The sequence below is a fragment of the Haliaeetus leucocephalus genome, unplaced genomic scaffold (assembly GCF_000737465.1).
Source record: "Haliaeetus leucocephalus isolate CR32 unplaced genomic scaffold, Haliaeetus_leucocephalus-4.0 Scaffold763, whole genome shotgun sequence".
Taxonomy (NCBI): Eukaryota; Metazoa; Chordata; class Aves; order Accipitriformes; family Accipitridae; genus Haliaeetus; species Haliaeetus leucocephalus.
In genome coordinates, this window is record NW_010973199.1 from 1,600,955 (window position 1) to 1,618,404 (window position 17,450).

General features: G+C 41.2%; 1 protein-coding gene across 1 annotated transcript in view; it reads right to left on the reverse strand.

Moving 5' to 3' along the window:
* The window catches only part of PLXNB2 (plexin B2), an 84,207-nt gene that overhangs the window by 46,648 nt on the left and 20,109 nt on the right, over positions 1 to 17,450 (reverse strand). The window contains exons 10-14 of the mRNA XM_010581286.1: positions 14,219 to 14,311; positions 12,975 to 13,056; positions 7,140 to 7,312; positions 4,691 to 4,839; positions 1,570 to 1,678 (exon numbers count right to left, since the gene is read on the reverse strand). Coding sequence (XP_010579588.1) covers positions 1,570 to 1,678; positions 4,691 to 4,839; positions 7,140 to 7,312; positions 12,975 to 13,056; positions 14,219 to 14,311 — 606 coding nt within the window. The remainder of the gene's footprint in view (positions 1 to 1,569; positions 1,679 to 4,690; positions 4,840 to 7,139; positions 7,313 to 12,974; positions 13,057 to 14,218; positions 14,312 to 17,450) is intronic.

A 17,450-nucleotide genomic window follows, 5' to 3' on the forward strand; every position in this document is an offset into this window, starting at 1 on the left:
ATCTGATATTTCAGTAACCTCAATGCAGGCAGAGATTGGCACAGAGGGAATCTTGGACTTGCAGGAAAACATCCACCTGGATGACACCTGTGCAGAGTGGCTTCTCCTAGCACCTCACTGATGGGAGATCAAGAATCTTTCCCTTAAGTAGCCAAAGGCGGTGGCTGCTTATCTCGCCTCCCAGATGGGCTGAGCAGGAATCACAACAGAACAAGTTCACAGACAGGCTTCGAAGCCTACATGGGGGCTTCAGATTACATTTCAACACACTCCATAACATCTTCTTGTGGTTTTCATGCAAACCATGGGAGAATCTTTACACACAGGAGAAGCATAGGAGAACTGGTGTAAAATGTACCCAACACAACGGGTTCATGTCAAAATCTCATCTCATGTAGGGTTTCCTGTCATAGCCTCTGTCCTAGAGACCACAAACACATAAACACGGGAGATTATATTGTTCTCTGGTTAAGATGAATGAGATCGGCGAAGAAAGACTTAATTATAACCTACATTTCCACAAAGGAACAGAGGACATTTTCAAGCAAAAAGGGTGGTTTTTGCAGAGATACCACCAGGGAGAGGAGGTATTTGATTGGAAATTATAGAAAAAACACTTCTGGCCTGTTTTGCAAAACCAAGAACAGTCTCTTCTCAGTTGAATGTCATTCTTGACTTATTCTACAGTTTACTGCCAACTCCTTTCCTTTTCTTCTCACAAGATATCAAGAATCAATGAGACAGAAATTTAAATACAGGGGAAGATAAAAGCCTAACCCACCCTTAATGTTTTACAGGTTTACAGTTTATAGGTGTAATTTTAAGTATCAATATGAGGACAGATATTATTTAAACCTCTCAACTATCACAGGCTTTTACAAATTTTGAAGACCTTATAGATACACATAAAGCTACTTGCTGCTAAAACCACAGGCTAGACCAGCTATAACCTAGGGTCACATTTAGGGTAAAGCAATTAAGACACAAACGAAATTCTCCTTCACAGTGACACTGAAAACAAAGCACATGTGTAATATGAACACACATCACACTGTCTGTGACTCTGCATGCTGTAATTCTGAATGAAATAAATGATTAAAAAATTAATGTACCTTCATTACATATTCTTCAGCTGCTCTGCATCCATTCTTGTAATTAAGAACATTGGCTAGACTAAACACTGTGATTAAAATAGTGCACCAACTGTGCGTCTAAATAATACCTAATTTTTTGCAGTGCTGATTTTTTTTATTCAATAGTGATGCTTAAGAGATATTATGTGACTACTGAATAAGTTTATTACAGTTTCTTTTCTACCACATCTTTTTGACTTGAATTGCAAACAACATCATCCGATTTTGAGACTCTGGATCTATTGATCAGACTAGATTTTTGGTACACCCTTTGCATAAAGAAATGCACAAGTTAAGTGTTTTCTAACAAATGACAGTGCTATTGATGAAACAAAGTTTGTAAGGCAAACACAATCTACTCTGTGCTTAACAGGTAAACTTCTATCTTAAGTCATGCACAAGGTATAAAACAGGTCTCTGAAAAAAATGCACTTACCTGGTATGTAAACAGCACTTCACTTGGTGATTTACCTAATTTTCCATTGATGTCAACTTCAACTTGACCTTGTTTTGGTTCATTCATTGATCCCACTTGACATACAATCCTAGCAAGAAAGAACTTAAGTTTATCTGTTAGAAGTAGCAGCTGCAATACCAGTGCAATGTATGTGAGCTACCACACACTGCCAGCAAAAGCACTAACTTCGCTGTATCCTACACAAGGTACTTGAACGCTGCCTCAGATTCCCAGCAAGAACACCCAACAATAGTTTAATCTCCTATCTAAAGGTAGGTAAAACTGAAACCTGAGCACTGTACACAACAGCTACTTTAGCAGTCAGTTAGTAGAGGTGCCTTCTACAGAATACTCAAATTCAGCCCAGAAGTCAGAGATGAACTTTTCCTACACAAGGTTTTCACTGGACCTTAGGATGTTAAAAAAATGAAGGACCCCCCGCCATGCTCCCTGATGTAAGAATCAGACCATCAGCTATCTTATAACTTCGTGTTTTAGCTGCTGATACTTTTGTTGGGCATCCTGCTATCTTTCAGCTTTAAACTACTGTATTTTCACACCTACGATCAAAATCCCTTTAGAATTACTGTTCTCTGAAAATAAATCTTCAGATAACCCACGCAAAATCAGAGGTCAAGTAACACTGGCTGAGAAAACACTGCCTTAACTAACACTGCTGCTGAGTGATAGCTAGTATGTTTATACTTTTATTTCAAACAGGTGATCCACAGAATACAAGCATGAAAATGCAACAAGGATTCGACACACTTGAAAACTGGGACAAATGCTTAATGGAGAGCTGATAATACAGTTAGATAAGGAGGTATATAATGTTTGCAGCCTGTGCAGGCAGACAGTTTCATATAGGACACACCCCGAGGATCACTGCTCATTTCCTCCGCTCTTTCTCTCCGGGATTATTGCTATTCTTCCTCAAGCAGTGCATGACTGCTTAAAAAAAACCCTCAAACAGAAAAAAATCCACCACAACAACCCCAAATTACTGGGTATAATCTACTTAAATCGGGATTTATAATAAAAGGATTGTCAAGTCCCTCTGCAGATCACTCCAGACTTTTGTGCCTGGGTACTGGCAAATGGACAAAATTCTCTAAATTCTTGCATGTCCTGGCATGTGTATGGTTGCCTGAGTCTGTTCCTCATCATCTCTCTACTGTATTCTTGGAAGTTGTATCTTCTTGTCAGGCAGAAACAGGAAACGGTGCCTTTGGAAGAATTTCTACCATATGTCAAGCTAGGGAAAGCAGTCAGGGGCCGGGGCTGGGGGGTGTGTGTGTAGGAAACGCCATAGAGTGGTTAGCAGGGATTTTAACTGAGAAAAGTCCCCTCCCTCCCCTCCCCAGCGAAGGCATTGCCTCCCTTCCCCCATGTTACAAATGGAAAACTACAAAGAATGAGAACATGACTTCTCCAAGGCCAACAATTAAATCACCGCAGAGCCAGAAAGCACCCTTAAGAGCCTTAAATCTTGCTGCTCTCCTGCCCATGGGAGCAACTGTCTCCTAAAAATGACTAGCTTTTTACTGCAGAAGGATAGGGGAGCAAGACTAGGCACTTACTTTTTTTTTTTTTTTAAATTAAATTAAATAGAAGAAGGTAATAATAAAACAAAAGAATGGAGGAAGATAAAAACAGAAAATTACAAATATCTATTTGGAGATTTTGAATAACTTCTTTTTCAAGGCTTCTCTAATGGAGAACATCCTTCAAAACCCCCTGATTTGTTGATAAATGACATTATGCACGTTGCATTTGTTCTCACCCATTACCACACTGGCAGAGCTTAGGAAACCAGTAATGTTGCTATGATACAAGGAACCAGTCATCTCAGTTCTGGCTCCTTTCCATGTATTTAAAAATATCAAAAAGCTTTAGAAAAAGCCAAGAGGCTGGGGAAATTCTTGTAAGGCTATGCTGCAATTCAGTGCAGCTTTTGCAAACACTGAAAATAGGGAATGAGAAAAGATGACTGTAAAAGAGTTGGGCATTTTGTGGATGGTGATGCACATGTAAACGCACGAGTGATGGCAATGAATTTGGGAAGCAGTAAGAGATATATAGCTATACAAATATTCATAAATCCTAGGGGCCTGTAAAGCTTCTAAATGCCTGACCCACTAACTGACTAAAGCTAAACATTTTTCAAAAGCTAAAAAAATCACCTAGGTGTCTTCAAAATCCCTTTCAAAGCATGCCACAGAAATAGCAAAAAGTCACTGTATTACACTTTAAATTAACTGAAGAGAAAGAAAGCCAAGGTTTCAACTGCAGCTTTAAATATCAAAACTGAATGAAAGAAAAATCACACTGCTTAAAATATGTCATTACTCATAATATTACTACTGAAACTTCATGCTATGCTTTTTATCAGCTAATATCAGAAGGGTATCTCCCTCTTGAAATTAGATGCTTGATATAATCTGTAGTAAACACCTAGATACCTAGAAGAATTAAGGCACTGTTTTAATTTTTGGCATTGCTTAAGAGTGTGACAAGTAATCCGCAAAACATCTACCAACCTGCTTAGGCAATTCAACATCCATGGACTTGCTGGCTCTGTGATGAAACTTAGTCATCTAAAGCTAAAGCAAAACTCCAGGCTCCCTCCCTGCCCCCAGGAAAGTAACTTTGTGGCTGGACTAAGACAAAAAGATTTAAGCTTCCTCTTGCTTTGCTTACCTTCCCATAAACCTTGTATGTTTGGCTGCACTGTGGTTCAGATTTAGCAAAGATTTTAATGACTAGATGCACACCTATGATGCCTTTAATTTAAAAACAAATAAATAGTCTTAAGATATCTGCAGTAATAGTTTATGAAAGCTTTTCAGACAAATGAGGAAAAACAAATCAATCAATCAAAAGTAGGATGGTAGTATGCTATTGTAAATTTGTTGGTGTATTAGAATCTACAAGAATTTTAAATACTCAGACATGTTACTATGAAATATTGCAGGTATATTGCACTAGTTCTTTCTTCTATTGATAACCTTTTATTACCACAGGAAGATCATCTTCTCCCAAAAATGTACAGAAGTTCCTTTTTTCTTCTACAATCTTGTGAAAAATATCCAGCAATTACCTTGTGGAAACAGAGTAGAATTCCTCTTTGAAAATACATTCCTTGTCTGCTACCGTTATATTTTTTACATCTTCTGCTTTTATTCCCAAATTAGATCCCATTATGGTCAAAAGAATTCCACCACTTAGTGGTCCAGTTTTTGGCTCAATCTGTGTTTGCATGAGGGAAAGTAAAAAAAAAGCAAAATTAAATACTGCAGTGACCATGTTGCTCTTCCATATTATTTGAAGCTACTTTGACTTACCCACACTTGAAAAGCAAAAGACGTTTCTTGTAGGACCCACACAAAACCACGCTATGTAACTTTTTAATGTTAATTAATCATCTGTTAGCTCAGAACCAGTATTCATCAGCTGCAGATTTCGTGTCTCCTGTGGCAAACTGTTATGTACAAAACTCCTGCCTAGTATTTACTCAGAACAGAGTTTGCTTCCTCTACTAAAGCAGCGTGATTTTGAAAAGCAAATGGATCGGGCTGGGCTCCTCTCACAATCATTCCATGGAGCTTTTCCAGCATTTTTTTTTGCCATGATTTTCTCCTTTTAGGTTCACATCAGAACAGTGCACCTTCCTAACACACACTGCTGCCCCACATAGTGTCTTCAGAAGTTCCTCTAGTCCCCTATGTTCCTTATTGCATTGAATGGTAGGATGCTGCAGTATACGGGCTGATGCTAATTAAATAATTTGCAATTAAAATGAGGACTGAGAAAATCCTGCAGTTGCAGTGGACTTCTCAGGTTGAAATATGGCCTGAACAAGCACTTGAATCCTGAATATTTGTTGGGAGACTAACCTGCTTTCCTATGTAATATTTGGAGCACCTCCAGGAAGACCTTTTCAGGTCTTCAGCTTTGGAGGGCTGCAAGTTTACCATCAAGAAGAGGGAGGTTGCACAGTCCCAAATGCAGTAATTGGAAGCCAAACAAATACAGCTTCTGAAAATCTGGACTTTAATTTCTGCTCCATCACAATCAGAGTTTCTTACACCTAAGCATGTCTGAGCACAGAGACCTGGCTGCTGCTGCCTGCTGCGCAGCCCACCTCCAGAATCACTTGCTCTGTTTTCCCACTGGTTCAGCTCCCTAAAACTTCTGTCCATTGGCCATCCCTTTTCACTCCATCCATAAATAAACTACCTGAAAAATGACTCCACAGTTTGTGTAGATGTTTCCAAATACTTTGTTCAAATCTGGAGCTAACAAAATTTTTGAAAAAACTAATATTTTAGTATTTAGTATTTAATCCACAATCATGTACAAAACAGTATCCCAGGTGAAAACACTTTTATTTTTCTTAATTTTCCCTTCCCTTCCCTTCCCACTCAAATCATTTTTATCTGGGCAAAGCTATCACACAAGTATTCTTCTCCACACTTTCTGTCAAGATTTCAGGGTATTTGCCTTCCTTGGCAAACTTCAACTGTTTACCTGCCATTTCTTCTTAAATACACCATCATGGCCAACCTCATCCAGCGGGCTGCTGGTCTGCCTGTACCCACACTGCACCTCTAACTATGCAGCCTCAGGAGATTCAGCGTCTCTACCAGTTTGAGCCCAGGTTTCAGAATTAAACAGTCCCTATTGAGTGAAACATCCCTGTTACGACTCAACCTCTGTCAATAGAGTTACTGCATTTTATGATAGCTTGGGATATGTTCTCATCAAACTGTGTGTCTGAGTTTCAAAGTACTGATACCACTGTCAGAGCAATTTAGATTTGCCCAGTAGAAGTACATACCACTCTTTTCTTGACAGTTATGCCCAGAAAAACAGCATTTGGCTTGTGGCTGAAAAAGACAAGGATTTATCACTTCTTGCTTTGGCTACTGGTCCACCAAGGTGGACAACATTCTTCCCTTGCCCTGCGTGAATGCTCCAACTGCAGAGTAAGTCAGGGGTGCACATTTGGCCTCTCTGACTTTTTATGTTCAACTTGTACAGCCTTGAGTTTAATGCCGATGTGGACTGGAAAGTATCACTGACACCTGGAAAACACATTGTGATGTAGAAACAACTTGCTCCCTTATTAAATACTATTTAAAAGCCTAGTTTGAAGCCTGTTAATGAGCCTGCTAAGTGCTTGTAGTTCCAGGAGCAGTGAACCTCTCTTATAGACTTATTTCAGGTAGAAAGGACTTCAGGACAGAAAAAAATCCATGCTAATTCCCAAGAATCAAGTGCCACATATAAGCGTACACTGCTAGCCTGGCTTCTGGCACAGTGAGGACAAGGCTTGAAAAACAAGGAGTCTCAAAGAGTCCATTCAGTCTCTTATTTTGAGTCTTTACAAATCTCTCACACACATCACTACTGGCATTATTTCCTTGCAGCTATTTCAGAGGCTTACTTAACATCCTAGGAAAAAAACTGCCTTTCAGTATGAGCTTGCTTGGATGCTTTCTCCTGAAAAATAATACACTGGTAGGGAGAGAAAAAAGCAATCTTACACGAGTGATTTCTGGATGAGGACACGTGTCGGTGGGAGGAGCGTGACAGAGTTTTTCATAAACGCACTTGCTGGGCTTGCCATCTTCTTCACACCAGACACACTTATAGTCATGATGGGCCGCGAGGCATAAGCTGCAGTCGCTTCGTCCATAAGAGCAGTTGTACAGAGTCACTGAAATGTGAATGGTAAGTGTACTTAGACATTTTCCTCTGTTTTAAGGATATTGAGTGTGTTATAGGAAGGAAAATTAATCCTATGTACAAAGCTCAGTTGAGTTGTGTGAAGAATATGCACACTCTGTACTTAACCCCTGAATGATGCTGAGAGAAAACTGTATTTTTCCCTGCATGGAAAAACCTGAAATCTATCCATGTGCACAGTATGAATAAACTATCAGGTAGAACCCAAATACATTTTTTTCACCCAGGCATGTCAAAACATTTAAGTACAAAGTCCTTTCTTTGACTATCCTCAATGAACCTGCCTATACAACTGTTCAAAGACTAGTTCAAACAAACAGGTCCTCCTGGTGTACCAGGAGTCAGACGTGGAAGGGTATAAACTCTGCATGGGTGTCGGTAGGGACAGTCATCAGCTGGCATGGGACCTCTGCCAGTCGCATATTTAAAGGAAGAGAGCTGCCTTTGTAGGCCGTTTCCAGGAAATTTGGGCCTTTCCAAAATCATCGCTAAAGCCTGAACTGAATAGAAAGTTAACACTTAATGAAGTGTTATTCAAGTTAATACCTCTTCATTTCTCCATTCCTCTCTATTTTCTTGCTTTTGTTTTCCCTTTTTTCTTGAATTGCTGTCCTGATGTATGCCTTATTCTTTCTGTAGTGGGGTTTAATTCTGGTTTTTCTGAGCCAAGAATGAGGTCTGACAGTCACGCCTCTCTTACTGAGGAACGATGCACCAATTGTCCCAGACAGTAAGCTTGTTTTGGCCACCGTCAATCTCTGTCATGATGCAGAGTCACTGAACAAAATTAATTTTTCCAAATAGATGCAAAACCTTGAGACAAGCTGGGTGGTTCAGCACCATACAGAAAGCCTGGGCTTGCAAGAAAACATTTGGAAGATGCACTTGAGCGCTAGCCCAGAAGAAAACGGACTGAAAAGATGCCACATGTTTCTCTAGGGGAAGCATGCAAGTTCCACAGATTACCCAGTGTGTGAGTGCTCTGCTTCCCTGGGAAGGTGAGCTGATTATTGTAAAGAGGGAAACTTCTTGCTCCCTCCTTTTCTGCTCCTTCCCGTCATCCCTGCTTCTCTTTACTCTTTGCTGCTCTTTTTTTCTGGCCACACAGCTTCTCACCCTCTGCCACCGAGGCTCTGGCACTTGTTGAGTCTTCTTGTAAATCAACTTAACTTACCAGAACAGCAGAAAACTATCCAGGTTTCCTCCTGTGCTCTTTCAAGAGTTAAATGTGCTCACAGATGGGAGTGGTGAGTACAAGACAGAGACTCAACATCTCCCCTTTCCAGTAGTGATGAGCTCTTTTATGTGCTCATTAAGTGTCAAGAAACGGTACCCTTAGTGACACTGGGTTTTTTTCAAAGGATGTTCATCCTTAAAGATGCAAGAAGCAAAGCAGAGTAAACAGAAGTGATCAGATGTGGGCAAGAGAGACTAGGATAAATCCCTTTGAGATTGCATATGGTAAGGCCATCAAAAATGTCTATTTAAATAAAACTTTTATTCTCAGAGGAGCAGGACTGTAGGAAGGACACTGGCAAAACCACCCTCCAGTCACTAACATTTCAACGCACTTGATAACTTCCTAGATAACAGCAGCAGCAGTAACTTTAAAAATCTAATTTCAAGAGGCTACCATGTCAGATTTCTACCGAAATGAAAAAGTAAAATGAGAATGCTGGTTTTCCATTATTTTTCAGCAGTGCTCTTATTCCCCTGCTAGGCATGAGCAATATTACAGATGCCCAAAACTTGGCTACAGCCTCTCTGCCACTTGCATGAGAGCATATTAGCTCATAAGAGCAGTTTTTCTCTAAATGCTACATATTTAAAACCTCAGCATTCAGTTTCACAGCTAGTCTTTAACAGAATAACATGTTTTTATTCTTGCCCTTACACTGAAGAGTTAATGCAATGATGAAGCCTGGTTTTAACCCTTCTTACATCTAATCATCATATCCACTTGATTTCAAGTAGCTTTACCAGCACAAACTCAGTTGAGACATCATTGGAGATGTATGCAAAGCCAAGGGACTTCAGCATTTGTAACAATGAATCAATGAGAAAGAACATCCATTTTATTCAACCCCTATCTTGAATTCTCAAGGAATCGATGAGCACAAAGCAGGAGTAGTATCATTTGCTTCATATACTGAGCACATCAATACAGAAGTCACCGAGCAACAAACATAACCCAAGCAATATTTTCAACACTTTGTGTGTTAACTATTCACTCTGTATGTTGGATGTGAACGCAGTGCTGGGGAAAAGCACCAGACTGACAGCCCTGGTATGTTGCTGTTTGCTTTTATAAGCAGAAGAGATGGTGTGGGCAGCGGCAAGGAAGGTTCCTCACATCTATGCTGTGAATTGCTTTTGCAGGAACCAGATTGCTTTCTTAATCCAGCACTCTGAAAGGTTGCTACTGCACAGGGATTTGAGCAGGTAATATTGTTAAACGAATCTTCCCCTTGCCTTCCTAAACCCTGCATTTCCCACCCACGCTGCCACATGGCCACCTGGTATGGCACGGCAATACGCTTACTGAATTACTTTGTTATCCTTCATTGGCTGGGCAGGGATTTTCATCTCATCACTCAGTAAACAATGTCAGCGCTGCAACGTCTTGACGTCCCTCACATCCAGTTGCATAAATGCAACGGAGAAAGCTATGGCCTCAAAGCATTAAACACTCCCTCTGTTCACTGATCAGCTCATTAAATGTACCAGCAGCAAGCCACTCATTAGATTCAGACTCTTATCCATCACCTTGAGATACCAGCTGTGAAATCATTGATAAAAAGGACAAAGGATAAAAGGGATATATTGGATTTCATACTGTTCAGAACCCCTGATGGCTTGAGATGTAAAAACGCTATCGTAACTTAGTATTCACTAAGTGTTATACAAAGAAAGGGTTCTTTCACTGGCAGGTTCAAAGGTGCTTCTCAGCAGCAGCCATATACCCAAAGCCAATTCTTTTCAAGATGCATAAAAAACATCATGCTCAGGATTTCATATGGCAAGGAAATTTAAAAGCAGCAGAGAATTTGGATTAAAAAAGTCCCTTTTATAATGAAAATAGACATTTGTTGATAATTTTTCAATTTCCCCTCTTGCAAGGGTTCTATATTTCAATTTGAATGATAACATTCCTTTAATAATTTAGCTACTTCTTTTTTTTTTATGTTTTTCCCAGACTTGGAAAAAAGATGTTGGGAATATTTGGTCAAAATTCTGCAGTTTTAAACACCACAGCCTTTGGAATGGAATTAAGACAGTGTGAGATTGTAATATGACCTCCCTGTAACACTCATGCCAGGTCCTCTTTTAAGTGCCTTCAACACTGCACACAGAGCCATAGGGAAAATCTTCTAAAAACATACTTCTATTCTGCCAATAAGGGAATAAATTTAAATATTGTACAGATAGAAAAATATGGTCTGAAGAATTAATCTGCAGGGGCAATTACTTGGGGGAAGTATTAGTTTTCCTGATGTTGACTCATCACACAAGTAACAAGCATGTTGCCTCACATTTTTTGCAATATTATGCCTTAAACTTCAGTTCAAAGGAGTGTAAGGTAGGTCCCAGCTCCCAGATACTGCTCCACTGATTTTGATAGGTTCACAGACATAATTGCTTCATTATTGTATGTGGAAAGAAATAAAGAAGTTTATATTTAGAGAGGAATTTATATCAGAGACCAAGTCTTTGTGCTGTAAAACACTTTTACATTTTTTTTTTTGCTGTAGAAATAAATGACTAAAGTAATGAGCTTAAAGCACAATGAATGTTTCTGTGTATTGCTGATAGCTAGCAGACACAAAGACTGCAGAACCTGTCTGAGCTGAGACACAGCTGAAAGCTGAGATTTCAGGTAAAGTCCATATGAGAGGCAGTGAGAAGGATCCCCTTTCTGCTACTGGAGGGGGAAAGTTCATTGGGGAAGGGAAATGGCCATGGAAACAAAAAATCAAACTACTTAAGTACATTTGAACTGTGAAGCTGCACTATTAGGATTGCCCTCCAGAGCAGATGTGAATTTGAAAATCATAGAATCACAGAATAGTTTGTGTTGGAACAGACCTTCAAAGATCATCTAGTCCAACTCCCCTGCAATGAGCAGGGACACCTTCTACTAGATCGGGTTGCTCAGAGCACCATCCAACCTGACCTTGAATGTTTCCAGGGATGGGGCATCTACCACCTCTCTGGACAACCTGTGCCAGTGTTTCACCACCCTCACTGTAAAAAATGTCTTCCTTATATCTAGTCTAAATCTACCCTCTTTCAGTTTGAAACCACTACCCCTTGTCCTATCACAACAGGCCCTGCTAAAAAGTTTGTCCCCATCTTTCTTATAAGCCCCCTTTAAGTGTTGAAAGGCCACAATAAGGTCTCCTTGGAGCCTTCTCTTCTGCAGGCTGAACAACCCCAACTCTCAGCCTCAATTCATAGGAGAGCTGTTCCATCCCTCTGATCATTTTTGTGGCCTTCCTCTGCTCCAACAGGTCCATGTCTTTCTTATATTGAGGACCCCAGAGCTGAACGCAGTACTGCAGGTGGGGTTTCACAAGAGCAGAGTAGAGGGGCAGAATCCCCTCCCTCAACCTGCTGGCCACGCTGCTTTTTGATGCAGCCTAGGGTACCGTTGGCCTTCTGGGCTGTGAGCGCACATTGCTGGGACATGTCCAGCTTTTCATCCACCAGTACCCCCAAGTCCTTCTCCTCAGGGCTGCTCTCAATCCCTTCACCCTCCAGCCTGTGTTGATACCAGAGGTTGCCCTGACACAGGTGCAGGACCTTGCACTTGGCCTTCATGAACTTCATGAGGTTCACATGAACCCACCTCTCAAGCCTGTCAAGGTCCCTCTGGATGGCATCCCTTCCCTCAGGTGTGTCAACCGCACCACTCAGCTTGGTGTTGTCTGCAAACTTGCTGAGGGTGCACTTGATCCAGCCATGTCATTGATGAAGATATTAAACAGTATTGGTCCCAATATGGCTCCCTGAAGGACACCACTTGTCACCAATCTCAATCTGGACATTGAGCTGTTGACCACTACCCTCTGCATGCAACCATCCAACTAATTCCTCATCCACAGAACAGTCCACCCATCAAATCAATCTCTCTCCAATTTAGAGAGAAGGATGTTGTGGGGGACTGTGTCAAAGGCCATACAGAAGTCCAGATAGATGACATCCATAGCTCTTCCCTTGTCCACTGATGTAGTTGCTCCATCATAGAAGGCCACTAGGTTGGTCAGGCAGGACTTGCCCGTGGTGAAGCCATGCTGGCTGTCTCGAATCACCTCCCTGTCCTCCATGTGCCTTAGCATAGCTTCTAGGAGGATCTGCTCCATGATCTTCCCAGGCACAGAGGTGAGGCTGACCTCATATAATGGTAGCAAAATAATGGTAGCATATTTAAATCAGCCTTTAATGTATACAACACTGGTGTTTAATTCATGAGTTTGTTATTAATAACTTTCAATCTGTCAGATTTAATTGTTTCACCCAAACCAGTAAAACCTACAAAGGTAACATTCTTATTCACATGACTCCAAATTATGAAGGAATAGATTCCTGTTTACTGTAATTAACCTCCCTTTAATCCCATATTTCATACTTACCCATCAGTTTGCTGTCAATCTTGACCTCATCTGTTCTTATGGATAAGTGAAGTCGTAGGGTCTCATTTGCACTATAGGAGAACTGGAAAAGATGACACAATAGAGATATTTATACCTTCATTTGGCAAGGTTAATTTCATGCATTTTCTATGACTCTCAATAATCAGAGCTGTGAAGGTTTTAGAAACTATCCCAAACCTTATGCTCTTTCTTTCATTTTGGCCAAATACATTTATAGAAAAATGTTTTAATGAACCTAATCCTTCACAATCAGAATTTTTAAGTACCAAAGGACAACAATATCTGAATACTCACTTTTCATTGATTTAATTTACGTTTGGTTATAAGTATCCAAGTAGCAAAGGTACTGTTCATAGTCAGTAAGTATAACTGCTGACCCTGCTGAGTTCTCCCTTCCCACACCATCTGGCCCCATTACTTCTGTGGACACGGCAGACTCGCACCACATGGAGGGGAAATCTCTTGCATCTTTTGCAGTACAACCCCCTCGTTATAGCCAAAGCACAAGGTTCACATGCTCCAAGACATGAGCATATTGAAAGACAGCAGCAATAACAACTGGCGTGAAGGAAAAAGAGCAAAGAAAAATACAATGCAAATGCTTTGTGCTAGGCTCAAATGCTGCATAAATGCTAATTAGTTCTCAAAACCACTGTTAATAAGCTTATAAGACATAAAGGTTAAAGTCAGCATAACATTTGAGTCCAACTTTGACCTTGGTAAATAGGTTATTTTTTTAAATATTATTTCCTTTCCCTGTAAAATAAACCAGAGTGAAGGAAGCATAGCTAGTAAGTAGCCAAACAACAACATACTGTTACCATTCCCATTTTTATAGATGTAAAATGGGAAGGAAAATGAATTGGAGTGGGGAGAGGGAGAGCTCTCAAATTCTCATCTTTTATCCTCAATGATTTCACCAGATTGCATAACAAGTGAAGAATAAAAGAGCCATGGTCCCAAATTCCTCCAGGGACAGTTCAATGAATTCATGGATTGCATAGATAGAGAAATCAAGAAGAAAGATCAAGGGCTTTGAGGGGGAGACCCCAGGAGCTCTGGGCCAAAGCTGCTGCCTTTGACTGTTACTACCAAAGAGAGTCTCCATCAGAGGTGACCTTCTTCTCTGAGGGAAATCGGTATTACCTGAATATTTCTGGACACTGGAACAGGACTATAAGAACTGAATATATTTGGTAGGCAAATCATATTTTTGCATTTACCTCTTCACTCATGAATGAAAATTTTCCTTCATCTGATTCATCAACAGAAGCTTCAAATTCAAATTGGCTGTTTCCAACCTTAAATTTTTTATCCTATGGAAGAGAAAAGTTCAGCTTAGAATTCATATAGCATCACCAAGTGTAATAAAATATCACCAGGCAATATCCTATTCAGCACTTGAAGTAATAAGACCAAATGGAGAAGGCTAACCAGTTAAAGTAATCTTCTAAAACAAAGCTAGTGAAACATTGAGCCAGTGGAATCTGCTACTTTGCTGCACTCCTCCAACACTCGTTAAAGGTGGAAGCACGAAGCGGTACAAATAAAGCAAGAAAATATCTAGCACTCATTTTAGGGAGCAATAATAAAAAGCCAAGAGATGTGAATACTGGATGGCTTCACACATCAGATGTGTTATTAGCAGAGCTGTGCGAGTTCTGCCCTTTAAGGTTTTCTCTGTAGGGGTCCTGGGCAGAGTAGGAATGCAAGAATTGTATGGGAAACTGGAATGAACATCTCTCCAATCTTGCTGGCTTTGTTTCTCCTGCCTCACCACGACTCCAGCTGTGTTTTCACAGGACAGTCTTTGATGGCAGCACCAGCTTAAGGGTATTCCTGCCTCCTAGACACCTTCTTCCCCCTCTTTTCTCCCTAGGCCCTAAATCCATTCATTCCTGCCTTTAGGCTGCAGCACATACTGACCTGCACTGCACTGGCAAAAATCTCAGCTTGGCTGGCCTGTGATTCAATTGAGGAACTGAGCTGGCTAAAAACCAAACACATCACCCCATGACACTGTTTCTGTGCTGGTCATTCTCCTGCTCTGGACCACAGGACAGCTGTGCAAACAGCTTTGCCAGAAGAACCAGAGAAAGAAATAAGTAGCAAGGATATTTTCAGACAGTATTGTTGGTAAAGACTTATGAAATCAGAACCCACTGGGTGACAAGATCACCTTCACCTTTATAGAATCATAGAATGCCTTGGGTTGGAAGGGACCTTCAAAGATCATCTAGTTCCAACCCCCCTGTCACCAACCGGGACATCAACTAGATCAGGTTGCTCAAAGCCCCATCCAACCTGACCTTGAACACTTCCAAGGATGGGAGGGCATCCACAACTTCTCTGGGCAACCTGTTCCAGTGTCTCACTACCCTCACAGTAAGAATTTCCTCCTAATATCGAATGTAAATCTACCCTCTTTCAGTTTAAAACTTACCTCTTGTTCTATCACTACCCTTCCTGCTAAAGAGTCCCTCCCCATCTTTCCTGTAGGCCCCCTTTAAGTACTGGAAGGCTGCTGTAAGGTCTCCCCTGTGAGCCTTCTCTTCTGCAGGCTAAACACCCACAACTCTCTCAGCCTGTCCTCATAGGGGAGATGCTCCAGCCCCCTGATCATCTCCGTGGCCCTCCTCTGGACCCACTTGAGCAGGTCCATGTCCTTCTTATGTTGGGGGCCCCAGAGCTGAACGCAGTAGTGCAGGTGGTGTCTCATGAGAGCGGAGTAGAGGGGCAGAATCACCTCCCTCGACCAGCTGGCCATGCTTCTTTTTACACAGCCCAGGATACCATTGGCTTTTTGGGCTGCAAGCACACATTGCTGGCTCATATCTAATTTTCCATGCACCAGTATCCCCAAGTCCTTCTCCGCAAGGCTACTCACAATCCATTCATCCCCCAGACTGTACTGATATCGGAGATTGCCCCAATCCAGGTGCAGACCTTGCCAGTGGCCTTGTTGAACTTCATGAAAACTTTGCTTTGATGCTTTCTATGGATGTAAAGAACTAGTTCCTGCTTTTGTCCAGAACCACTTCAGTCTTGGAGTATATGGCAAAAAAATACTGGTTACTTGATTCCTCTTTCCTGCTCTGAGGGTTAGAAAGTTGTCTCCTGCTGTCATCTAAGCCTCACGTATGAGGATCTTATCCTATTTATTTGTAGCTACTTCTTCAATGCTGGAATCACTGGTAACTCAGGGGCCAGTAGGTTTATCTAATTAGTGCAGTGGAAACGTTTCATATTGGACCTTCACTGTGACAGGTTGGGCAGCGGACACAGGAGCCCACCAAGGTTTGGAACTGAGGAGGAGCACATGCTTTAACCACGTAAAAGGCCTGACTCTAGTGTCTGAGAGGTTTATGCTATAGAGGGGAACAGACTTTTTACTTCTTCCTTCTCAGAAGCTGCATACAGAATATGAACTACTGACGGAGCTCTGAAAAGCCTTTTCTGAAAGTTTTACAGTAAGTTTTACAGCCCATTCTGCTTTACAGAAAATGTCTACATACTCCAAGTTTTAAAGCACCTTACAAATCTCTTTTCTGAGGAATGCTGCCTCACCTTCCCTACTCCACGTATTTCAAAATATCATGTATTTTTCAAAAGTGTTCAAATTATGCTGCTGCTGTGTAAGGCTTTCCAACATGCTTAACAGAAGGCACTGGGAGAGGAGGGGAGCTTCAGCATGTGTGACAGCTGCTACCTGGAGTGAATTGAAATCAGGAGTTGCTATACCAGGCTCTTGAGCAGAAGGTCACAGAGCTCACATTCAGCAGTCTGGGTGCAAGAAGAGACATGTAGCTAACACTAGGAAGTGGGTTACACATCAGACACACATAACAAAGACAAATCCAAATGGGAAATTACTTTTAACGAAAATCTTTGGAGGGCTAATAAGGTTATCTTGATGCTGGTACATCTGTCTCTTCTACTGTGCCAATCCTTCAAGGACTCAGCTGAAGAATGCCTCTCAGAAGTTGCAAGCAATATGACTGATCAGTACTAAACTTTCTTCTCAACTGCTTGTCCTGGATGAGACTATTCCCGAAAGAATGACAACAGCTTGGATTTACTTCTACTTCTTACTGAAACTCTTTCAGAGGAAGGAGAGGCAGAAAAACAGTCAACAGCTTCTCCTCTTTTAGTCTATTTCCCTCCAGTGGAAGGCCTCATGAGGAGATTTATTCATTGTACTGTAAGTGTCCACAAGTGCATACAAGAGATGCATACAAAATGTGTGAGCATATTCTTTCCCCTCAGTTCTGCGATAGCAGTTTTAGAGGCCATTCACCTCTCCTACTCACTGAGTAAGCCCAAACCTTCACTGCTAATCTCCACCTAGAAACAGAGATGCTTATATGCACAATGTTGGCTACTGTACTTAGGCACCCATGATAAGGCAGGCTGTGCATCACCCTTTTAAGCAAAGCACAGATTAAACCAAGAGAA